Raw genomic sequence first — 27,157 nt, 5'->3', positions numbered from 1 at the left:
GCCTCTTTGCTGGTGGGGTGGGGTGAGAGGCAGAAAAGGGCTTGACTATGTGTAAGCACTGCTCTGCAACAGCTAAAACAACCTTGTGTTATCAACCCTGTTTTCAGCACAAATCCAAAACTCATGCCCATACCAGCTACTGTGAAGAAATATAACTCTATCCCAGCCAAAACCAGCAAACTGGTCAGAAAACAGACTGTCAATTTTCAACTGAAATAAGAAAAATAATAAAAAGTATGAAGAAATGGGATATATTTTCTGCAGATAAAAAAAAACCCTTTAATTCAGAAGATACGATATTGAAGGCCTAATCATTTATCTTTTTAAACCCCACAGAGAGTATTTGAATGTAAGCCTTTGTTTCTGTATGTATGTCAGGGAGTCAAATAATTAGACTGAATCTGCTTGTAATGCCTGATAGGTAATCACCAAAAATCTGAAAAACTTATATGGCCTCTTGAAAAATTTGTGAAGACTAACTGGTAATTGGTTAACTAAAAATTACTTGCTGTAGCATACTTCCCAGTAATAAGCGCTAAGTGTGAGTTTTCTCTGTCCATATTGTATTCATTTTCAGAATTTTTAGTATGATTTTCCTACCATACTTTGTGACACTATGTAGATAAAATGATTTAGGATAAAACTTGATATAGTCAGCTTTGGAAATCAACTCAAATGTGTTAAATCTAGATTCAAAAGACTCTGCATCAAAAATAAAATTTATTTGAGCCCACCCTTTAATGTGTTCCTGAAAAAAGGCAACACCCTTTTTTCAGGGTGTTTCTCAACCTTATGGGACCTTCATTTAAAACAAAAAACCAAACCACATCGAAACAAAAAAAAAAACAACCAAAACACACCAAACAAACAAACAAAAAAAGAAACAAACCAAAAACAAAACATAACAAAAAAAAAAAAAAAAAGTAAGCTTACATCACTTCTAGGGGAAAAAAAGTGCTTTATTACCTAGATGGTGAAAAGGAACATTCTTTTCTACCTGTTTTAACAAGATTTATAAGAATATAAAATCACAGTTTAAGTGAAACCTATTATTCCCAATTTAAACCTAGTTAGTGAGATTAACATTTAAATTATCTGTCATCAATTTTTATTTCAGTTTTTAGTAGTGGCTGATGTCTATTCAATTCCTGTAGACTAAACTAAAGATATTATTCATGTCAACCAAGATTTTAATCTGAGAGAAAGCATAGATATATTCATTCAGGAATAATCTTGAATTATTGATGCATGACCAAATTTATTCATACAGAAGTTGATCTGCTTGGTATGCTATTGATAATATTAGCTCAGTATACTGTTGTTTCTACTTATAAGCCCTACATTAATTGGGTTATTATAAAGTTTGTTTTCAAGATGTTCTTGGAAAAAGAAATAACAAAACTATTTACAATCACTACATAATTGCCCTGAAAAACATATATCTCCAAAATCAATTTGCTATGAAACATGTAAATGGCAGTTGTTGATCCATTACCAGTTGCAGAACAGTTCCACTCTATCAAGGAATTCTGCATAATTTTTAAAAAAAATCATAGAGTTACAGCATGGTTTCAATGGATGTGGCCTTAAATATCATCTACTTTCAACTCCCCTGCCATGGGCAGAGATGTCACCCGCTAGACCAGGTTGCTCAAATTCCCATCCAACCTGGCCCTGTACACTGCTAGGGATGACCTGTTCCGATGTCTCACAATGAAACAAAAAAAATTAAATTACTTAACTCTCTATTATCTTTATCCTGTAAGTTCAAAACTTTTTAAGTAAGAAGCTTAAACATTATTAAACAATAGTCTTTATAACAAGAGCACTTTTATCCAATAGAAGTAGCTCAGAATTTATTTGTTTCATAAAAAAAGAAGTAGCACTTTGTGGGGGATTTTTTTTTTCCTTCATGTTTGCAGTGGAGCACAAATAACCTAACTGATATTTCTTAAAATGGGTATATTTATATTTAGTTCTAATCAGAACAGCAATTAATTAAGTTGAAATCTTCAGTTACAAGAGTATTACAGGCATTTTTTGCAATTGTATTACAGACAGAAAACACAAAGTGTCAAAAATTTATTCCTTTCATCACATTAGGCAACTGAAATGCTTGCATTCATATGCCAATATTATGATGTAGGAATAATGACCTCTACCAGTTTTAGACAGATAAAAAATTCTTCTAATTGGAGCTCTGTCCATAGAAACACAGTGTTTCCTAACAGCTAGAGCAACGTAAGCATGGTAGGACTTTGAAAGTATAACTAATCTTACAGAAAGTTTCAAATTAGTAGTTTTATACTTTCCAGAAATTCCTATGAACCCTTTATTTGCTTTTCATTTTAATCTGTACAAAGAGCAATCATGACCTTACCTTTCAGAAGTCTCTATCCTTTCCTGGTTGCTGCATTACTATGATCATCAACAGTAACCAACCATAACAAATCTGTACATGGAACAAGACTCATAAAAGGACAATGATGGCTAATCAAATATCTCTCTTGAAAACTATTCAATGTGCAAACTTTCAGATTTTTCTTTCATGTGGTAATGTGTTTCTCTGACTCAAGGTTGTCAAGTGACTTCAGATGTGTTTTGGATCAAGAAAGAGACTTATGGGCTTTGTTAAATGAAATGTGCCATAAAAATCCACATTTCATTAATTTGCAATTCATTTAAAGGACTTTAAACTTTTTGTTCTTCTCTTACAATTATTAATGCTATTAAGATAATTCTAATCCTCTGTTCCACATGACATTGACATGTAAGTTTCTAAGGGCACAGGACTCTAAGTAGTTTTTCGCAGGGAGAATGCATCTAGATACTGGGTTGGTTTTTAGAGAACTGAAAGTTGCTTTCTGTCTGTGATAAAATTAGTGGTTGGGTATGAAATTTAATACTAATCAGGGTATAGAATAATTATATGTTCTTAAGGACTATTCAAGACTATAAATCATAATAGATAGACATGGGGAGATAGAGACCACATAACGTGTAATTTGCAATGATGCTGTCCCTCTTTTGGCAGCAATTATCTGTTGGATTACAGATTTAAAATTTTACATGTGCTTATTCTTTAACTTTGGCGTGCAGGGAGTACTTTCTCTGTTTATTTTATAGCCCTGATATCTGTCCTGGAGGAAATACCCATGTTTTTCTTTTTAGTGGTAGGAATCCAATGGTGTTTCATCATCTCCCCTTTTGGATAATTACTGTGTCTGAGGCACATACCAGGGTGGTGGAATTTGAGGTTTAGTTCATCCTGACTGAGTGAATATTGTCACACCTCGCACTTTTCACAAAGTAGAAAGCTCTATCTAAATAACCACGAATCGTTCAGTGTCTCTTCAGAAGTATGAGGTTACTATGAAAGTTTTTCTCTAGTAGTGGCTAAATTTCATCCTACATGACACATATTCAACAGGGTAGAAAAGGACCCATCCTATTTCTCAGATGATCGGTTATGTAGGATAAGTGAGATTTTGCTTAATATCATTCGAATCAACTATTCAAATCACCTCAATAGCTGGAAATCACTTTCATAACAGCAGGCTGGAGGAGATCTGTCAGGAAGCAGTAAACGCAGAGATGCTCCCTAAGGAAGGAAGGTGGGAGCTGAGAGTAACAGCAAGGCAGGCAGCAATCAGTGAAGTCTCATGGTGCACCCACTGTCAGTCAGCGTACCAAAACTCCTTCTTTTGAGCTCATTAGACTTGACTTTCCTTTTGGCAGTACTTGAGTACTTTACACTCCAGATTTCCAACTGAATATGCTTCGCTGAGTTGAAACATGCCAGCTCTCTGCAGCATGGAGTTGAAAGTAATTTGGAAGTACATCTGAGAAAGCACTTGTTCAGGGTTTTAGCTAGGAAAAATGAGAAACATGATGACACAAAGTTACAAAAAATTCTCAGGATGTTGCTAGTCTGAGAAGTTCTAGCAACGCTAAAATTAACTATGCTGGAGTAGCATTGATATGGATCTTCTGAGAAGTGACAGCTCTGTGAATTTCCACATGTTACAAAGCCCAGCAATCTTCATTTAATGTTAGATACAATTCTCTTTTAATGAAGCATGTCATAGCCATGGAAAAGCTAGCTGAACATAATATAGTTTTCAGGGAAGTATCCTTATTAACTGAATTTCCTGATCAAATGCATCCTGATTTAATAAAAATATATTGATTATCCTGATATAATAAGGAAAGATAACTATGGAGTAGAAAAAAATTGAAGCAGATTATTGAAATTTAGACAACATGACACAATTAGCTTTATATGACTTCTGGTTTCTAAATAGTAGCTTCAATTTCAGTTTCTTCTTTTTTCCCTTCACTCACAGATTTAGCCTTAAGGAGATTCAAAAATACAGTGTTTATCAAAAGTCAGCCCATGTGCTAAAAAAAGTGAGTAGGAGGGATAAATGAATATTTTTCTTAAAATTATTGTTCCCATATCTTTACAGTCGGGAAAAGACATTGGAATAGTATGTTTTGAATTACACGGTTGATTCTTTTTTTTTTAACTGTTATTTTTATAGTAAGTTAGAGTAGGCTTTTTGACAAAAAATAAAGAAAAAGGTTTTTATGATTTGGACACTGAGTATATATTTTTTTTTAGGGAAATGAACACAGGTTTCTGTCTGCTTGAATTTATTTTTTTTTTCCATTTCTAAGGTGAATTTCTAATTGGAAAGAAAAAGAGATGCAGCTTTCATTTGTGCTTGGTCCATGAAATCTCAGGATTTTGGGACAGAACAGTGTTTATGGATTATTAATTCTTTATTTGAAACACCTGGCAACTCAGTTGAAAGATCTCAGAAATAACTATTTGCTTTAAGAGCCTAGGCACAGATTGGAATCTCTGAATAAAGAAGTAGCAGTCTAACAAGAAATCACGAATATTATTGTTGGACTTTGATCCTCACTGATATAATAAGCTTGCCATAAAGACCCTTGACATCAATTCCATTAATTCCATTAAGCATTAGAAAGTATATATAACTTAATATTACCTCAAATTTGTGCAGAGAAAACTGATAATTTGATTTCTTAGCTCTCTTGTGCCTGTATTCTGCTAAGTTAATGTTGACAGAGTATACTGTTCAGTTCAGTAGTCCTAAATGTACATTAAATCATCTTGCAAGAGAAGGCGTGATCCTGCTTAAACTCTGAATATGGTTTGTCTTCAGGTCTTTGATTTTTTAGTCTACTGACAGCCTGCTGAACACTTTAGAGAAAAAAAAAAATCACGAAAAGAATATATAAAAAGTCTTAACAGTATGAAATAAAAATTAAGCTAGTTCTGAAAAATGCTCAACACCATTGCTTATTAGCATACTTTAATATTCCTATTTAGTAACATTAATTGCATCCTAACCAGAACAGGCACACACAAACACACAGAAACCCTTATCGCACAATCATAGAATCATAGAATGGGTTGGGTTGGAAGGGGATCTTGAAGATTATCTAGTTTCAACCCCTCTGCCAAGGGCAGGGATACCTTCCACTAGATCGGGTTGCTCAGAGCCCCATCTAACCTGGCCTTGAATATCTCCAGGGACTGGGCATCCACTACTTCCCTGGGCAACCTGTTTGTGTGCCTTGTCACCCTCACAGTAAAGATATTTTTTCTAATACCTAATCTAAATCTACTCTCCTTCAATTTGAACCCATTCTCCCTTGTCCTGTCACTATAGTGCTTGTAAATAGTCTTGCCTCATCTTTCCTGTAAGTTCTCTTCAGGTACTGGAAGGCCACAATTAGGTCACCCTGAAGCTTTCTCTTTTCCAGGCTGAACAATCCCAGATTTCTGCCATTCTTCATAGGAGAGAGGTGCTCCATCGTTCTGATCATCTTCGTGGTCCCCGCTGGACTCACAAAGGTCCATGTTCTCCTGTGCTGGGGACCCCAGAGCTGGATGCAGTGCTCCAGGTGGGGTCTCTTCAGAGCAGAGTAGAGGGGCAGAATCACCTCCCATGACCTGCTGGCCACACTGCTTTTCATGCAGCCCATGATACAATTGGCTTTCTGGGCTGCAAGTGCACATTGCTGGGTCATGTCCAGCCTCTCATCCATCAGCACCTCCAAGTCCTTCCTGGCAGGGCTGCTCTTGAACTGTTCATCTCCCAGCCTGGATTGATACCTGGGGTTGCCTCAACCCAGATGCAGCACCTTGCACTTAGTCTTATTAAACTGCATGAGATTCCCATGTGCCCACTTCTTGAGCTTGCCTAGGTCCCTCTTCATGTGTGCCATCCCATCCTTCAGGTGTGCCAACCCCACCACTCAGTTTGCTGTCATCTGCAAACTTGTTGATGGTGCACTCGATCCCTCTGTCTATGTCATTAATGAAGGTATTAAATAATACTGATCCCAGTCCGGACCCTTGAGGGACACCACTCATCACTGATGCCCACTGGGACTCTGAGCCTTTGACATCTACTCTCTGGAAGCAACCATCCAAACATTTCCTAATCCACCTCACAGTCCACACATCAAAACCATCACTCCAATTTGAAGAGAAGGATGTTTTGGGGGACCGTATCAAAGGCTTTACAGAAGTCCATATAAATGACATCTGTAGGTCTTCCCTTATCCACTGATGTAGTTACTCCATCAAAGAAGGCCAATAGGTTGGTCATACAGGATTTTCCCTTGCTGAATCTCTGCCGGCTGTCTCAAATCACCTTCCTGTCCTCCATGTGCCTTAGCATAGTTTCTAGGAGAATCTGTTCCAGACACAGCATGAGACTGACAGGTTTAGTTCCCAGTGTCATCCTTTCTTCCCATTTTAAAGATGTTTCCCTTTTTCCAGTCCCCTAGGACTTCCCCTGACTGCCATGGCTTTTCAAATATCGCAGAAAGTAGCTTGGCAACTACATCAGCCAGTTTCTTCAGGACTCTGGGATGCATTTTGTTGGCTCTGATAGACTTGTTCACATCCAGGTTCCTCAGGTGGTCATGAACCTGATCTTTGCTTAAAATGGCAGAGATTTTGCTCCCCCAGTCCCCATCTCACTGTCCATCCACTTGAGAGGCATGGGAAGAGAGGTTGCCATTCATGACTGAGATTGTTCACTACCTCAACCTTCTCCTCGACTGCTATTACCTTCTAGCAAACAAAATGCTTGCTTTTAATTTCTTGATAATCAGAAGTTTTGCAGCCCTTCCATTGATATAATGGGTGATAAGATCATAAGGATACACTCATTGGAAAGTTGTTAAAAATAATAGCTTAAATACCCTCCTGAGAATTGTGTTTTCCTCTACATGCTAGGGAAGGTTAATAAATCTGAAAATTAATTGGACTCTAACCATAGACTCTATTTTCTTGATGCTCAATTTAGATTAAGAAATACTGAAAAAAAATCCAGTGATTATTCTACTATTCTTGTACTGACTCTAACTCATTAGAAATAAGTGTAAAAGCATATAGAAATTCTATATTTTGTATAAGGCCATTACAGTCTGTGTGAAAACACTGACAAGCTATGAGAGAAGAGAATAGAATCTTGATATTTAATATCATGAAATTAGATGTGAAGATCGCTTATGTTAGATCAGAGACATTTTAAAGCACTTATTGATAAAATTTTAGGTGACTGCCTTTTTGATTAAGAATAGCAGACTCTGGGACATGGCCACTTTCCTGTAAAAAAAAAAAAAGAAGTTAATATAAAAGTTTAAAAATATTTTCAAGTATAATTTATTTTATGTGCAATTTTTTTACAAACATTTATATCAAGCTATTAACCTCAACCATGTGTAGTGACCCCTCTTAAAAATATTGCCATCCAGGAACACAAATGTCTCTGCCTTTTTTTTTTGGAATGTGTCTATTTATGTTCTGTCTGTGCCTCATACTGTTTTAATAAAACTCTTGACAACCCAGCACCCTGAGCCTTCAGCCTCAAAGCATTTATATTACAGATGGAAGTACATATTGTTTTAATCTGACCACAGTATTAAAGCCTCTTCAGTGACTTCGTTTTCCAAAAGCAGCTTTTTCTTGTTAAAATTATCCGAAATCTAGATGCAGGCAGGTGTGTTTCTAAGGAGTAAGACTACAACAGATGATAATTTTGTATATGATATTGACTCCCTCTTAGTGAATTTCTGTGGTCAAGGGAATATGGCCTTGGAATATATAGATCAGTAGAAACAAATTAGTTTAAAAGATACATATATGTTAGGAAGAAGCCAGAATGGAAGTTGTGACAAATTTAAAGGAGCAGCAGATCAAATTTCACATCTTTTCTGTAACATTTTTCTGAGACTGAATTAATATTAGCCAATCGCAATATTTTTCTTGTTTTTCCAGTCAGTGCTGCTATTTCAAACATTTTTTTTTTTAGTTTCTTAATACAGTAGTCATGCACATTTATAAAAATGAATATGACAGATACTGTTGTTTTATGAGAAAATAATAGCAAATACAGTTTTGGAGAACAAATATATGGAGGGATTTATATATATATCTCATTTTCCATGTAAGATAAGAAAAGTGCTTGGTTCACCAGACATAGAAAGTTGATATGACAGTTTTCAAAAATCTAATCTACCTAAATGAAAGAAAGCATATGAGCCATTCATTATTGATTGGGAGAAAAAACTTCAGCCTCATGCCTTCATTTATTGATACATTAATCCAGGCTTGGTACTTTGACAGCAATTTATTCAGAAATCCTGAAAGATATTTGAATTCCTCAAAATATATTGATATTTTCAATGCCTTTGTATCTCATCTGTCTCTTTCTTTCTTGAATTTATTTTTACTTTCATGATCATGGGATCATTTGTAGTTGGTGCATAATCTATTTGAAAACATGGACCACATTCAATGATGTTTTCTGAAAATATTATTATCAGAGAACATAGCTGTCTTTTGCTTTCATATTTTCATTCTTTTAATATTCTTATATCTTAACTGATAAAACAACACCATTGTGTTTAGTCCATAGGTTTAGTGACCAAAAAAAAAAATTTTGTTTGGTTTAGCTTTCTTAATTATACATTTGTGAGATAGCATATGTTCATTGGAGCATTTACTTTCGTATCTAAGGACAAAAAATGAATATTAGGATTACTCCAGTGAAGAGATTTAAGTTTAATATTTATGCAGTCCTTGTGCAAACTAATGATTTGCAAACCCATGGTTTCCTTTGTATTACCTGTTCCCTCTGTGAGAGAGTAGAATAGAACAGAATAAAATAGAATAGTTCAGCTGGAGATGACCTACAAATATTCTCTAGTCCAACTGACTGACCACTTCAGGGCTGACCAAAAGTTAAAGCAAGTTATTAAAGGCATTGTTCAAATACCTCTTAAGCACTGGCATGCCTGGGGCATGCACCAGCTCTCTAGGTGCAAATAAATGCTTCCTAATGTAAATTCTACTGGTTTCTATGAACCAAGGGACTTTGTGTATTGCTATGCTAAATTATCAAACTTTTGTTCTTATTCCTCCTCCCTAAAACTAATTCAATTACTTTGTGGTGAGGTCTCTTTGTACCTTTTTGCATTGTCTCCTACTTTCTCTTTTCCTCTCCCATTTTTTTTTATACCCCAACTTTTTTTCTCTTTTATTATATGGATATGTGGATATTTTATGGTACCAGATATTCGGGAAGTTGGGCAGAATGAAACATGATGCATACTGTCATCTGAAATGTGCCAGAGGTTTTCAATACAAAATAGGTGGCTTAAAACTACAAATCTTGTTAATTAGATGCTAATGCTTTAATAATGTCAACTGTATTTCATCAGTTTTTTGCCTGGAATGTCATTGAACATTGGTGTGACTCAAACCATCCACAAGTTTTCTCACTCATGAGTAACCCATGGAGGACATCTCAATTTGGACAGCCAGCTTTAATTAAATGGAAAATATTTTTTAAAAATCCTTTAATATCTTCAGCCTCAACTTGTGGAATTTGTATTAGAACATAAAAGAATGAACTACCCAGTCTCCCACTGTAATACATATTCTCATCAACTTAGATGAGAGTTAGTTCTGCAATTTTATAATAGAATCAAACTTTTGGATACAAGAAATTTCACTGACTTCCCCAAGACTTACAAAAACTCAAGATGTGAGTAGAATTTAAATCCCTAGAATTTAAACACCTCAGAATTCCTAATAACTTTTGCATTTTTACAATTTTAATGTAGATAAATTTAATATAATCTACCTGGAGAACAAACAATAATTGAAAAAAAAAACCAAACAAGAAAAAAAAGCCAAACATTAAGTTCAAATTTAAAACCATAGGTTCTGGATTGACCACTTTCATTCAGGAGTAAAATTTTAGGTCTCTAAAATAGGAATTTCTGGAAAAGTCAGCTTCTGACTTTGTAGTCAGTAGATCTGCAGTGGTCAAAAATTCAGAATCGAAAGTTGCAAGTTGTTAGAAAAGAAAAAGTAAAAGATAACAAAACAGAGCACATCATTTTGCCACCACAAAAATTCATGGTTAATAACGTGTGCAGTTCTGATCCCTTCACAAAAAGAATCCAACAAAACTGAAAGGTTCAGAAAAAGTCAACAAAGGTGATAAAAGATATAAATCTTTTTTCATCTAAGTAATGACTGAGAAAGCTGAGGCTTCTTGGTCTAGAAAATACTTGACTAAAAGAAAATACAACAGAAGTCTAGAATATTCTAAGAAACTTGGTACATCAGTAATTCATTTTCTCTTTCAACAGAAGAATTAGGGGGTACTGAAAGAAAGAAATGTATGAAACAAATCAAGTGAAAGCAAACAAAGCAACCAGAGCCAGGTTTGAAACAAAAGGAGGGAGGTAAACCTTCATATACAGTGAGTAATAGGCTGGGTACATTGTGGATGCAACAAATTTACGTGAGTTAAAAGGAAGATTGAACTACTTAATGGAAGATAAGGTCCCTGAGAATTACAAATTGCGTGGAAAAGACATCCACCTCAGAATGTGCCTGATCTGAAAGTCGGACATTGGGTGAATATTAAAGGGAGTTACTATATATTTGAAAATAATTTCATGGTTTGCTCCCTAGACATTGACATATGGCCACAGTTGGAGACATCTTTTATCTAGGCTAGGTGAGCCTCTCTGTTCACTTCTTTTAACATGTTTATTTAAGCATATCTATTAAGCAATTTAAGCATATTTATAGTCTGTTAGGTCGTCAGCCATGAAAAAGAGGTCTGGATCACCAGTTGAGATACTGTAGCCTGCATTGCCTTTCTTTGAACCTGAATAGACTCATCTCATCATAGACACTTAAAATCAAAAGCAGGACACAACTGTCTACATGTGCAAGCTATTAATACTTAGATCTCACAAAAAAAATCTACTAAAGGCTGACAGATTGACAAAGGACATTCATACATTCTTCAGCAGCCATTGAAGCCCAGATGAAATAGCTGAGAGTTCTTACAAGCAGTCTAACTTCCTGGTTTTAGGGAACTGCAATACAGTTTGCATATGTTTGCATATATGTGTCTGGGTGGAGATACATCCTCAAACTTCTGGAACTAAATTCTCCTGCTTCCTGGCCTTCAGCTGCTTCTCTGAAAATCATTTGGTCTCCCAGTCATATATTCTAGGAGATCTAAAAATTTACCACACTGTACAGATATACTGTCACATGCAGTTAAAACCTGCTCTAATATGATGGTCAGCGGAATGTAGGGATCAGCATGTAGATGTAATACTCAACTGCCTAAATATGAATATTGAGAGTTTGACTGAATTTGAATGTCCTAGTGTATCTGGCAGATATGGCCCAAAATCTTCATAAGCACTGCACTCTTCTGACCTGACATCAATGAGATCACAGAATCATTCAGGTAGCAGTAGAGGTCAGGAGGTCTGTAGTCCAACAGATCAAAGATAGGTCAGCTGCGAGATTTAGCCCAGGTTACTTAGTTCAGTGGATCTTGAAAACTTATGGGGTGATTTATTACTTCTCAAAAGCTGGTAGATTTGTACATACAGGCAGATGAATCCAACACTTAACATTTACAACTTGCAACCACCTTCTTTGGAAATGTAATATAATAGTCTTTCAGCTGTATGCACTAAGCATTTATTTTTGTAACTATTGATTACATTTTTAAGCCAATTGTAAAAAGTTACATTTTCTGCATTATTAGTCCTTTATTTTGCTAATAATACGGCAAAACAACAGTTTCAAAACTTGCACAAGCAAGTTCTTTCATTGGGTCGTTGTTGATGTTTTGTTTTGTTGTTGTTGTTGGGGTTGGTTTGGTTTGGTTTTAGAAATAAAGGATGTTCCTGCAAAGGGATGCTTTCTGGGTCCTTTCAGTGTCACTTTGGAAACCATTAAAAATAAGTCAACCTACAAGAGAGCAGTTAGATATCTTCAATGCCTTCAGTAAGAGATTAGTAAGATTGTAGTCTTAACAGCTGGCAAAATAGTGATCTTAAAGTCTTTTAAAAATCAATTAACTATTTACTTTTCTGCCCCTGCTGCAAAAAAAAACCCAGCCCTGCAAAACCATATAGTCTACAATGAAGTGATATACTTACAACATCCATTTTATCTTCTCTCATTGCATGGTATTGCTTTTCTAGGAATTTCTAGCACTTTTGATTCACCTTCATGTCATTCACAGATATTGGCAGACCTGGAAAACCATGTGCTTTTTAAGGATGACCTGGAATGTCAGAAGCTTATTCTGGAAGCCATGAAATATCATCTTTTACCAGAGAGAAGAACTCTCATGCAAAGTCCAAGAACTAAGCCTAGAAAGTCCACAGTTGGGACGCTTTATGCTGTTGGAGGAATGGATAACAACAAAGGTATTAAAGGATATTTATTGCTTTATAAAAGTTATACCTTGTATTTTCTTTATCAGCAAATGGTGAAATAACTTTCTATTCCAGGATTGATGTGGGGATGTCTAATCAGTCAAGAAATGCTGCCAAGACTTTAGGTCTAATAAAAATCTACTGATATTTAAGGAAAAGAATAATAATGTTAGAGAAAAGAAACTGAGGTTTTAATTCAGTCTTTGTTAAAAATTATTATAATTTTCAGAAAGAAATTTAACAAAAAAAAATTGAATGAAGTTAATTTACCTTAGTTTTAGATTTCTAGAAATTATGTTTACTCTATAAATGACTCAAATACTTCTTTCATTCTTTTTTAACCAATGAACAAAGGCAGTTTGATATGCAGTATCATTGATGTGCAGGTATTCCATCCTTAAATAGTTGTCTAAAATATTATGGATGATTCATGGTCTTCTAATGCAGAAATTTGTCAGTCCTTTAGAGAAAAAATCTAGATAACTAGCTTAAACTAGATTATTACTTTGTCAACAGATGATGGAAGATGAAATTATCCCCATTTTTCTGTGAGGAAAAGTAGAAGGCAGTTGAAATTTTATTAAAGTATTTTGTTGTTATTTGTTGGGATTAAGAATTACAATTATGTACTTTCATTTCTGCTAAGAAGTCTAATCCACTGATTTCTTGAATGAGTTAAATAAAATATTTGAACTTAGCTAGCTGTGTTATAAGCCTACATACTCAAAAAAGGCTTTTATTATTTTTTTGGTGATATTCACTGACAACTCCACAGTATCTTTAATTTTAATGTCCGTATTTAAACTGAAGGTTATGCCTTCAGAAACACTAGTTCTCATAAAATAAACTGTACTTAAAAAAAGTATAAAATGATATCTTCAGGATTTTACAATTCTGTGTCTAGGGTATAGTTATTGCAGTTGTTTCACTAAATAGGTTTGGCCATATCATATGCAAAATTACATGGCATGCTTTTCCCATAAAGTTACACCAATGAGAATGATGTATGACATTTGTGCATGTGTGAAAAATAAATGGGCAGCATCAAGAGAAGTGTGACAAGCAGGTCGAGGAAGATTAATGCTAACAGTTTCTGTTAGATATCAGAAAAAGGTTTTTCACAGATGGTGGTTGGGCACTGGAACAGGATCCCTAAGGATCCCTAGTGATCCTGTGGTCACAGGGCAGTGGTCACAGCACCAAGACTGTCACAGTTCAAGAAGAATTTGGACAATGCTCTCTGGCACCTGGTGTGATTCTTGTGGATGGTCCTGCCCAGGGCCAGGAGTTGGACTTGATGATCCTGATGGGTCCCTTCCAACTCAGCATATTCTGTGACTCTGTAATTCTGTGATTTTTTAAAGTCCCTTCAAACCCAAATTGTTCTATGTTTCGATGATAATAAGAAAATGTTGATGAAAGAATCAATATACATATATTTTTATTGTAACTGTAGATTATTTTTGTCCATTTAGCATTTATAAGCATTTATATAACCAAATGTGAGGCATGGATGTGTACAACAGAACACTGTCTTTGGATCATAAAATAACTAAAATACAAATGTCCTCTTACTTAGAACAAGTTACTTTGAATACAAGTATTCATTGCGGGTAGGAAATAAACCCAATTTGGATGCAGCAGTATCTGTTCTCGTTTACTATAAATGTCTGTTCCTCAATCGAAATGTAGAAATATTCAGGAAGAGAGCACAGAGTGTAGCACCATTGCAGCATCGACACACAGCCTATTTTGCAGTTTCAGGTCAGGCAGAAGCAGTTTTTTTCTGTAGCAGCAGAAGAGGACACAGAGCAACAGAGGTTCAATCCTCTGTTGGTGAAAACTGACTGAAGATAACCAGGACTTTTATACATTTACAGCAGATACAAACTGCTTTGAGAGGGGGTCTGTTATGGCAGAGCAGCATGTGCACAGTAGGAGCCTTTGTTACAGCTGATATATGTATTCCCAGTAACTCAGGTTCTGCAACTGTGCAGTCTCAGCTTGCATCTGTTCAGCTCATCCCTCTTGTGACTCTTGACTGGCTTTTATGTCCAGTGAGTCTTGTTTCCACATGTCAGTTCAGGAGACCTGTTTGCTTGTTTTGAAGAATAATTGAGTTCATAAAGCAAGCCTGAATATTTGGGCTGTGAAATGATGCTGATACTGTATTATCTCTCCTCAATAATTAATAATTTATTTTTCCCCCCACAACTCTCCTCACTGAAATGCTGACTTGGATGGTTGCAACTCACAATGATGTATTTTTAATGCTTCCTGGTGTTTGCTACCAAATATGAAACAGTTACATATAAGATCTGGATGAGCTAATCAAATTAGCAATTTATTAACTAACATATAAAATAGTGGGTAAGTACAAATATTATGAAAGTATTTGAAGGTTATGTGGCGCATCACATAAAAAGCAGCCTACCATGCTAAGTTTGTTTTAAAATCTCATCTATAGTTATCTTCCTTTCCATAAAAAAAAGTGATAATTAAAATCCAGGAAATAGAAACTGGAATTTTGCCTGATGTGAAAAGTTAATGCAGCATAGTTCTAAATGGATAAAATTGAAAGGATCAAAGTTGGATAATTTTGTAATTTTAATTTCATAATTGTACAAAACCTCATTCAAATCTCTGTTTCTACAGACCTTTGGTTATTCATTAATTTAATTTCAGAGGTGCATGTAAGAAACACACTTTCCCTATATGTTTGCATTACTGAAGTGAGATGTATTGATAGATTGGGGGTTTATGCTTCTGACAATGTTCCATTCACTTTACCCATTAATATTGTCACACTGACTTCTCTAATTTGGATTAGCAGGATTTAATCATCTAATAGCATACAAAAGCTAAGTCCACATATAAAGGAGGACAATAGACTGAAATGAGTAATTGCAAGAAGTGGACATTTACCAATTTTAAAGAATGATTAAACACTGACTTCCTGCAGCCATCTTGGAATCCTAAATGCAGAGAAAAAACCATGTGATAGAACATGATGTATATGGTCTATGTTAGATGGTGCTGTGGAAAATTATGAGCAGGCAAATATACTTGTATTTTACTTGAAGGAAAATATAGCAAGAGGAGATTGGTATCAATAATCAAGCAGTCTTATACTGGTGTCAGAATACTGATTGATGTCTCATGAAGTGTCCTAACCTAGCTGACTCACTAGCTAGCAGTTAGAACAATAAGGGAAAAGTTAGAATAGTAAGGGACAAATGCTTTCTTGTTTCCAGAAAGACATTTCTCGCAGCAGACTTCACTTAAACCTTATTTATTTTACTTTTATATTTTTCTTTCTCATACAGGCATTTCTTTTAAGTACTGAAAGAAATGTTGGAAAACCTATTGTAAATACTGTAAAGAAATGCAAAAATATGGAAAGGTCATGTTTTTCATCTTAGTAATTCTTGCTTTTTGAGATATGTGTCTGAGATATCTGTAACTTGGAAAGCTATCTGCCTCTTTCCTCTTCAGTTTAGTGAAAATTTGCAAAAACAAAAAAAAAAAAGTTAAATGCATCAAAATTGTTCTATGGCATTTTGCAAGTGGTAGAAATTACTACAAACCACTTTGTTTTCACATACATAAAACATTTGACGACATTCATTATCTATCCATTTGATGCACATAACTATCTTGAGCAAGCATCTTATCTTCATCTTACTTGCATTTTCATTCAAAATATACAGCATACAGTAAATGAGTTTAATTTTCAGAATGTGAGTGCTTATAGTCCTGTATTTGTATAATACACAAAAACATCCCTACTCAAGATAGAGTATTTTTCTTTAAAAAAATAATTCCAATGTGTTTATTACTTTCTATTTTTCCCTGGTGTGCTTTTGGAAAGGTTTTATGTAAGTGTGTGTATATATGTATATATATATATATGTATGTATGTATATATGTATATATGTATGTATATATTTATAAAATCACACGTATAAATTATTGAGGTCTTCTCTTAGAAGTTTGAGGGTGGAGCATAGTTAAATACCTCAACCTTTCTGTTGTACTTCACTCTTTCCTTAATCCACCATGCAAATGAATTCATGGCTGGGACTTCCTGCATTTAATGGTACATAGTGCTCATAATATATTGCTAATATTTTATTGTTATTACTATTAAGAACTTGGTATATTTTCTTATTCCTGTTTGTATATTAGAATGCAAGAAATAGTCTAATGCTTACAAACTTCTCAGGAAAGTTGGAACATCTCCTGGATGCAGCTGTCCTGACCCAGGCCCCTCCTGTCCAGTGATGCTCCTGGAAAACCAGGATCTCTGCTCCGTCTGAAGGATGCTTCTGCCATTTTCCCATTGGCAGGTTCAACCAGTAGTGAAGTTAAGTGTGTGTGCCACAGATAGACACAGACACAAAAATACACAGAGGACACAGATAGGCTGGTCACATAGATGGTCACAGACAAAGTGCTGCTCTCAGCAACCCCTACATTTAGGACTCACACCAGACACATTCTCCCTCCTCCTTTTGGGCTGACAGAGGCTTCTGCACACCACACTCTCCAGGTTCACAAGCACACACACATTCGTGGATCCCCTGAGCACCAGCATGGCTCTGCTGCGCTCCTCACTCATGCTTGTGTCCCAAAATAGCTGATTTTCATGAGAAGGCCCCCAGTGGCTGGAGGTTAAAGACCTCACTGCTCCCAGTAGCTTGCACCACAGACCAAACTCCAGGAGCAGCTCTTGTCAAGCAGGAACATAAACATGCTGTCATTACTTATGGTATAAGTAGATGTTCACAAAAGAACTGACAAGTGAGAAATTGATGGTCCCTTTTGCAATCCTACTCCTTTTATTGATAACATCACATATATCTGTCCTCACCATTCCTCTGTATGAGTTTCTTCTGCCTTTAGTGCCAGTTTGTTTTCACCTGTGTTTTCGATGAGGACATTTGCTATGTTAAAGGATTATGTAGTTATAGCCTTGAAATACCTCAGGAGGACAATAAGCCAAAATAAATTATACCTCTGAACTTCGGAGCAGCTATCTGCATATTGCTTTTATTTAGATACTTACAGTTTTTTCTCTGAAATCTTGTCTGCTCTATTTTAACAGTTCTGACTCAGACAAAAAACTCCAGTGATTTCAAGTATTAGAAGTGAGTAATTTTACTGAGATAGATGGTTGTAATATGAAAGAGCAGGGTCCTGGAGTTGATTAGCCTGCAGAATAGGAGGCTCAGGAGAGACCTTTGCACTCTCTACAACTTGTAGCAAGTTGGGGGTCAGTCTCTTTTCCAAAGTAACAAGTGATAGGATGAGAGCAAATGACTGCAAATTGCATCAGGGAAGGTTTAGATTGGATATTAGGAAAAATTTCTTCACTGAAAGAGTTGTCAATCGTTGGAACAGGCTGCCCAGGGAAGTGGTTGAGTCCCCATCCCTGGAGGTATTTAAAAGGTGTATAGATGTGGCACAGAGGCACATGGTTTAGCGGTGAACTCAGTAGCTGGGTTAAAGGTTGGACTCAATCGTAAAGTTCTTTTTCAATTAAAATGATTCTATGGTTCTGTGTTTACTAATTTCCATGTAATATATTTCAGTATTCTTTCTTATAGTTTCTGGAGTTCATTTTTCCAAAAAATTTACACATTTAAGTGTGTTTTTTTTAAACATAAAATGTATGTTGTTGTAATCCTTTTTTTTTCTCAGACATTTAATAGCTAGCAATGGTAAATAATTACAGCATAATTTACCTTATTTGTAAAATGAACTAATAAACAAGTAACATTCCATTAGCTTTAGGTCAACACTGTGTACCAATGACCAACTCTGTTTTCCTTTTTCACACCTTCTGGAAGACTAAATAGGAAAAGAATAATGGAGTATATAAACAAGAACAGCAAAACAGAGAAATGTCCCTCATTGGAGTCATTAAGACAGCATAGTAATGAGGTTGTCATCGTGGTGAGTTTTCTTGAGAAAATTAGAAAGCCAAAGTAAGAGGCAGGCAGGCTATGCAGAATGGATAACAGAACTTTTCAGTCTTTGTATTGCAAATGTGCATTGAAACTTACTTAACCTTTTAGATTTCTTAAATGAAACAGACATAAGTTACCTGCTTGAAAATAAAAAAATAGAAATCCTCTACTTTTTAAGACAGAAAACAAGACATTTTCCCAAATTTTGGGAAAATTAGTTTTATCTACTGCAGAAACTCATATTTTCAGTCACTTTAATATAGCCCAAGAGTTCATCATTGGATATATGTTTGATAAACTGCAAAGAGAGTATGATTTTTAGTTTGATTCATTGAAACCAAAATGAACTGTTTTAAGAAATATATGCATATGATGTATTTAGCTAACAACAAAACATTCTGGGGAGAGAAAGATAATTAATGAAATATCAGGAATTAACCTCAGGAAGTTCAACATGGGGAAGTGCAAAGTCCTGCATCTCAAGAGGAACAACCCCTGGAAACAGTATAATCTGAGGGCCACCCAGCTGGAAAGCAGCTTGGCGGAAACAACCTGGGGTCATTTTGCCCCTATACCAAACATCTGCATAATCATTATTCAGATATATGGAAATGCCAAAATTACACATGTAGATTTGATCCCTGGAAGCAGGTCTAGGGAGCAGAGGAAGCTGTACAGAGCAGCCACCCTTTCTGTCTCACTGTCTTAAATTCTGCTATTGAAGAGTCAAGTTAATGATCAAAATTGTCCTTTCTGGCTTGAAAACAAGAGACACATAGCTTGTGGACATTGGAGAGATAAGATCACAGCATGTTCTCTGTGCTAAGCTCTTAAAATCGTTCTTCACCAGATTTTCTTTCTTTAGTTTTGCATTTTTATTCCGATTCAGGTTTAAATACCCCTCTATTCCTTCTCTTTTCAGTCATTAACATTGCTTACATTTTCCACACTCTGCTCAGATCTCATTGGAAATACTGGTGACTCCTTTAATAGCATGTCAGATAGATGATGACTGGAGTATCTCTTCTATGAAGAAAGGCTGAGAAATCTGTGACTGTTTAGCCCAGAGAAAAGAATGTGAACCAGATGACCTCCAGAGGTCCCTTCAACCTCAACTGTTCTGTGATTCTGTACCATGTTAGTATAATTGTAGAGTAAAAGTAGAGCTTGGTTAATTACTTCAGCAGAGGAATATAAAATACACTGGCTAATCACTAATGAGATAATTAAATCTATAAATCACACTAAAATTCTCTCCTAATCCAGTTCTTATAAGTATTAACATGATTATTTCCTTCTTTTCACTGCTGTGATTTTCAATATGTTCCAGAACATTCAGTCTCATAGGCCAACTAGCAGTCAAAGCACTTCTGAATAGAAAAAAAAAAAAATCCAGATTTTAACACCATCTGGTATTTTTTTGCTACTTATTTTATATCACCTAATTTCTGGCATTTTTTTTATCGTAGTTATCTTCTGAAACTGCTGATTCAGTTATGGTTTGAAATAAAGCAAAGATCCTGAAGTGATCTATTCTGAAGCCTACATGGCTTCAAATATAAGAGAAGAGCCAAAATTATCACACACAAGATAAATTTCACCTTGGCAATCTGGTATTCACTTTTGTTGATAGAAACTATGGGGTCAAGCAGACAGTGCCAGAAGCTGCTGCATCATGGGTGTATTTGGGGGATTATTCTCCCAAGAACACGCCTCTGTTCTTCCTCATTACTTCCCTGCTACTTACTCTATTGTCTGACATTTCCAGTGCAGATATTTTATCACTGATTAAAGTGCACAGAAAAAAAAAGGAAGCCTTGTGTGCAATTTGGAGAAGAAACATGCCTGGCAGATGGATGATTTAGAGAACTTCTATACTATCTATACATTATGTATCTTGTTCTCGAGACAATTCACTTCTGGAACCACTCTCAGTAGCCAGTGTGGTAGACTAGCATAGTGCATGATATGAATCATTAATAAAAGGAACTTTTGTAAGTTTTAGACTAGATAAAAACATAAACCATGAATGTTTTATATAATAAAGCATAGCACTATATTATAAAACAAAACACCCAACAATAAAGACATTGCCTAAAATCACTGTGGAAAAGCTGTCATTTCTGATACTCAAAAATATATAAACATTGGTGGAAAAAACTTGTGTTAGTTTTAGAGAACTCTGATCATATAGAATAACTGAATATTCCCAGGGGTTTTCTGATTTTTTTTTCATATCACTTTATGGCAAATCCTTGTGACATTTTAATACATTATTTTCACTCAGAAAAAAGCAATATTCCTTTTGTGTACGTTATAGTTTTTTGAAGAGTTTAAAGGAGTTTCTTGCAGTCTGACTATAGAGTAGTGAACTGCTACCCTGTGTTACCATTTTCTCTATAGCTCGTTCATTACCAAAATATTCTTCTTGGTATCTACATCAGTAACCTGCTTAGGTCACATATGTTCCACTTGAGTAACTGTCTTTTCAGTTCAAAATGTAGTGTTGCAGATCGCTAGATCAAGGTCATCATTTTGCACCTACTCACAGCAGCATCACTAAATCTTGAACAAAATTATCAGAGCACCAGTCAGCAACAGCTTTAGCAATAGCAAAATCAGCAGAAAGTCTTACCGGGGAAAAAAAAGTAGAAATATTTTTATGATAAATGTAGAATTCCTACCCTTCTTTATGGGTTTAAATACCAAATCATTCTAATAGAAAGGAAAAAATGTAAGGTACCTTTATGGTGGAAATGTCTACATTGAATAAAAAGGTGGGGTTGGGGACAAGGGGAGATATTTAGGATTTGCGTCTGCTTATGAAGCGATTTTCACTTTTTTTTTTAATATACTGCTAGCTATATAAAAATTTACATGAAATTACATTTGAAAATGTATTCTATTATAGTTTCCTTCACTTGTGTATCACTACTGGTTTTTGAGTTGTCTAAAATACATGTCTAAAATACATGACTTATTAGACTGTCTTTAAGATACTGAATATGAAACTGTAAAGATTAAACAAAAACAAATACACAGAATATTGAGGATTTTACAGTAAAAGTGCTACACACCCAGGCAGTTCCTCTCTACATACACAGATGCACAATCCCCTATTTTTCAGATGGACAGAGCTCTAAAACAGAGTTATTTCAGTGTGTAGCATTGAAGACAGAGTATATGAAAAAGTCATAGAGAGGTGAAACAGAATTAATTTAATATCTATTGGTGTAATTAAAAAAAGTATGTAGTAAATTTAAAACCTGTACCATGACTATGGCAGCACAAATGATTTCCAGTAAGAAATAAGGATGTTTCTTGATGTTCTGGATACATTTCAACATATTTTTTTTCTAACCTAAATTCTACTTATGATCCAGCTGGGTATTGGATGAGATTAGTTCTGTGTATTGTGCATACTTTCATAGGCATTATAAACCCTGATTAATCAAGGTCTATGAAGTAATGAGAGACTTACAGAGAAAGAAAACTTTAGAAAATAAATACCGTAGATGATCAGAGTAGTGTTGCATGAATGTTCAACTGCTGCTGACAACCCCTCTGTGTGTGCAACAGGGGTGAATGTGATCCTACCATCCCATGTTTCTGTGAAACAATAAAGTACTAGATCTCACAGTTTTACCTTTATCTACAGAACAGTACTCTATTGCACAATATAAATTTCTATTTATTTGCTTTGATTACCATTTGTAAGCTTATTTATGACTTTTTTTCATGAAACCTTTCAAGTGATATTCTAATTATCTTCTATTACACTTCATCTTTTTCTAAAATAAGCAATTTTTGCTTATCACTGGAACCAGCATCTGACTGAGTGACTCCACTGTACCACAACATGGTGGTTTAAAAACTCTGGATACTGATCTCACCTTAGAAGTGGTGAAAATGAATGGGGATAAGGTTCCATCCCTCTCTCTGCTAGTTGCATATGTCCAGGGATACTTTGTAGTCCCTCCAGATCCGGTGGCAAAGAGTAACTCGTTGTCCTGCGATGTAATTCTTGATTATATATGCGCTTTTTCAGAGTTAATGAAATGCCTGTGTCACAGACAACTAGAATGGTGTTTGTATATCAGGGTATGGATGCTTAAAAAGTGTAGAGGTGCTTAACCTTAGAAAACCTGCTGAAATCCTTATCAGTACTGCGGGATGGAAGAAATCAAATGTGCTGCATTCTCATCCAGTCTGCCATTGTGGATTGGACCCTGAAGTGAATGCTGCATACAAATATTTCTTCCGTTTTTATTTTACTGCTCCCACTAGAATCTAGTAAGGCACAAATACATATGAAATATAAACATTCAGGGTCAGGGAACAAGCTGGGGGCCATGCTATTTGACGGAACAGAAGCTTCTTAGTTTGTTATTTGCACCTGGCTGAAAACTTTGGAGGTAGACACAAGGGCAACGCAAGCAATCATATAGGAATTGCAGGATAAACGTTCTCCCTATACCCTCCCTGCTCCAGAATATCAAAAATTCCTTTGTGAAATAAATAAACAAATTAAAGATACAAAAGTGATGTTTTTAGAATGGATCCTGTAAATTCAATTCTTCACAGACATGGTTGGATTCAAACCTTTCCTGCTCAAGAGCAAACAACAGAAAGACATGCTAAGATAAGCCTAAGAAAAGTCCTATTTGTGTCTTATTCTGTTCCCTGCAACATCCTGTACAAAATTCCTTATTACATTTTTAAATTATGTCAGTCTTGGACTTAACATTACAATGTGTTGTCTTCATGAACTAGCTACAATCTTTCCTCTCAAACCTGTGTTTCTAAATCTCCTATGTATTATCTCACATATTTTGTCCCTCAGTTACTTCCATTCCTTTGCATGTTTCTCTTCTCTGACTTTCTCCCTCCAAACTATTCTAAAAAATTGCAAGTCATGTTTGAGTAGGGTGAAGTGGTGCTGTTATTTTAGAGAGTGTAGATAGAGAACTTCAGAAGCAAAATAATTGTCTGCCAAGTTCCTTTTTTTCTGTCTTTTATTTTCCTTCCCCCACAAAGAGTCTGGGGCAATTGCAAAGACTGCTGTAAAAGGCAAAATATTTAGGGCAGAGTATGTAAAGAAAAAGATTGGAAAAGAGGTGAGATAGACATGTACAACATATGGTTATATAGTTTTGGGACCAGTAATTATTCAAACCACAGGGATTTGCATAATTAAAAAATTATGATACAGCTGTGGGTCTGTAGTTTATGGAAAATCTCTCTCTACAGGCTGTGATAATTTTAAGTAATGTTTATGTTAAATTCAAGGCCATATTTCCTTATAGCAGGAGTAGAACCATCAGTAAGTTGGAAGTAAAATAACTGCAAAATATTAACAAGTAAATTTGAAAATATGACACACTCTGTACGTTGTATACTTACTTTAAAATTTAGGGCTTATTTAGTCAGTACTCAGACAGCAGGGTTACTATTTTAAGAATAACAGCTTTTCAGGACAGAAATTTTATGTTCAATTTCTTTATAAAGCACTTTCCAAATGCTTTGTTAGGTTCTGGGAATGAACAGTCCCTTGGCCCCTGGCTGCATTGGTGAATGGATACTACAATGCATATATACAATCTATTGTCTGAAACATTTTACTTTTCTAAACTGAATAAAAATACCTCCTTAAAATTTACGTATTTTGAATACACACCTTTATATTTTTCTGAGTTTTCAAGGAAAGTGCGCAGGCATAATTATAGCACAGGAAGAGGGAACAGGCTATGATAGCAGGCAGACAAGGACCATGGCAAAGAAACATTTTATTGTCACTGTATGTGTTTCAAACAATAAAATGAAAATCTGCAAGTGCTAATAATAAAATCAGTTATAATAATAAAATAAGTTAGATAAGTTGTAATTATAAAATAAGTTATGAATACTGAAATAAACTTTAAGGAACATAATGATACTGCATAAAAATGTTGTCTAATAATTTGTACTTAAAGAGCATTTAATCTTATTATTCACATTAACTAAAATGAATCAGAATTCTAGGAAAAAAAAGTGTTCCATTGTTCCTGAAATATGTTATATATGGGAAACCAAGTTATACCTGAAAGTTGAAGACTGAAAATAGTTCTTGTGTCCTAAAACTTTTGTTTTCAAAGTATTTATTGTTGAAAGCTATTTTAAAGTGTCAGCATTGTTTTATCTATATTCTCATAGAAAACAAATATAATAGAAAAATTGCCTGCAGTCCCTTCCTTTGTCTTGAATTGCCATAGCCTGCATTACCAAAACCTATATGATGTCTCCCCTTTCACTCTGCTATATGAAATACTAACAACTGACATAAGAACTAGAATATGGTTCATCTAAATTTTAGTGTTTACATTATACATGTCTACACCTAAACTATACAGTCAATGCTGAGTATAGTCAATACTGATGCAGATAGTACACTTGGTCTAGTCAAGACCAGCATTTACTACACAGGAGAGATGTACAGAATCCACTAGCAGCACTGATCATCACTACCCTGGGATCTTATACAAATAGCTCGAATTGCAGATACTTACATTTTCATGTTTAAAGCTGTGTCCATCCCCTCTCCTGATAGAATGAACTGAATCCATTCCAGTTATCGAAACCAGTCAGGAAATTGAACAAAGGAAGAAATTGCGTCTGTTCAGAAAATACTGTAGCACTGTGTCTGTAGTGAAATATCATCACTCTATTATTATTGTTTAAATTCATCTTTTACCAGTCTCTGAGTGTTTTCATTCCTACTCTGTGAAACTTTTTGTCTATTGCCATCATCATATTCTTCCCACCATCTCACTTTCATCTTACTATCTGCTTTTATCCTTTTTCTTTTATATTTTCCCAATTATTTTACTTCTGCCTACTTAAATTTCATGAATAAATATATGACCATAGACTGAAAAAATATTTGATGCTATCACATTATTTATTTCTATATACCTTACTTCTCTTCTTCTGCCTATGTCTGGTTTTTAGTCCATAATATATAAAGTTGATTTTTACTTTGATTTTTCCAGTACCTAGCATAGTGGGACATATTTGTGAATGGTTCTTTACCTGCCACCATATGATTAATAATGTAGATTTTTCTGGTCCAGAAATCTACAGCCTATTTAAATCAGAAATTTATTTGTTTTATTTAGCTATATCAAAGGTAATAAATTTACAGCTATTTATAGTTCTAAATGTGCCAATACATTGTTATTAATACAGTAAAATCACATCAACATTGCAGTAGATTCACCAATAAGCTCTTCATTAATCATTTTCATTTCCATTTGAACACATTTTCTCTTACATGTAGTGTTGAATCAATTTATTTCTGTTTCTTCTTTCTGCTTCTTTTTTCCCCATACTTCTAACAGTTTTTTGTGGCATCTGAGAAAATCATAGCTCCGTGAACCTGTGGAACAGAGGCTTAATCTGCTATCATAGGGCATCCAACAGAACTGTCATTGTAATGTGTGCTTAAGTTATTTAACTCTACCATAAAAAGACTCCTATGAGATCATAGATAGATGGATAGATAAATGGAAAGAGATATATGTATAATGTTACTGTGAAAAGTCTACAGGGAAAACAAAATTATAAAATTTTACAATTATAGACAGTATATACAAGTCAAAATATTTACGGTCTCTGCTTCAGTAATGTTTCCCATTTCCTGCTTTCTTTCTGATATCATGCTAGTTTAATGATGGACTTGCTTATTTATTCTTTTTCCAGTCATGTAAAGATGGTCTAAAATTACATCAGCTTTCTACTGATAAGAAGAGAGATAAAATATCAATAAGAGATTGAAGTATATAAAAAATTTGAGTATTAATTACTTATTGATTATTTTCTGTAAAGATAGATGTACGCCATAATCACTTTGACCTGCATAATTCCATAATACCCATAATATCAATGGCTGCCTAAAGTCAGTATGTGTCCTTTATTGAAAATATGTATGGAAAAATGTCTTTCACAGTAAAATGATGCACTACCTATCGAAGTTCATATTTCTTACATTGTTTTTACTCACATAAATACATTTGCAATCTATGATTCCTGTCCCACTACACTAAGTAAAAAAACTAATCTTTTATGAACATCTATTATTATATTATTGCCTAAAGGTTATTATGAAAACAAGTTACACTGTCATTCATGATGAGAAACACCATGACTTGGCACTTTATTGTATATTTAAGAATGCATTTATGACTAGTATACTTTCCTGGAGCTTTGTGCAGCGAGCTTTTGTTACAGTTTTCTGCATTTTGAGAGTCAATTGAATTGATAACTTGCTCCTTTAATCCTGTTCATCTTGTTTCAATAACTCTAGTTACTCCAGTATCTCAGGGACT

At 34.9% G+C, this 27,157-nt stretch overlaps 1 protein-coding gene across 2 annotated transcripts in view; it reads left to right on the top strand.

Moving 5' to 3' along the window:
• Positions 1–27,157, top strand: part of KLHL1 (kelch like family member 1) — a 198,107-nt gene that overhangs the window by 130,431 nt on the left and 40,519 nt on the right. For both annotated transcript variants that reach the window (XM_064645854.1, XM_064645853.1), the window contains exon 6: positions 12,627–12,813. In XM_064645854.1, the coding sequence (XP_064501924.1) occupies positions 12,627–12,813 (187 nt within the window). The remainder of the gene's footprint in view (positions 1–12,626; positions 12,814–27,157) is intronic.

This window comes from Pseudopipra pipra, chromosome 2, assembly GCF_036250125.1.
Source record: "Pseudopipra pipra isolate bDixPip1 chromosome 2, bDixPip1.hap1, whole genome shotgun sequence".
Classification (NCBI taxonomy): Eukaryota; Metazoa; Chordata; class Aves; order Passeriformes; family Pipridae; genus Pseudopipra; species Pseudopipra pipra.
The sequence above is the reverse complement of the archived record's forward strand: the minus strand, read 5'-3'. Positions and strand labels throughout refer to the sequence as shown.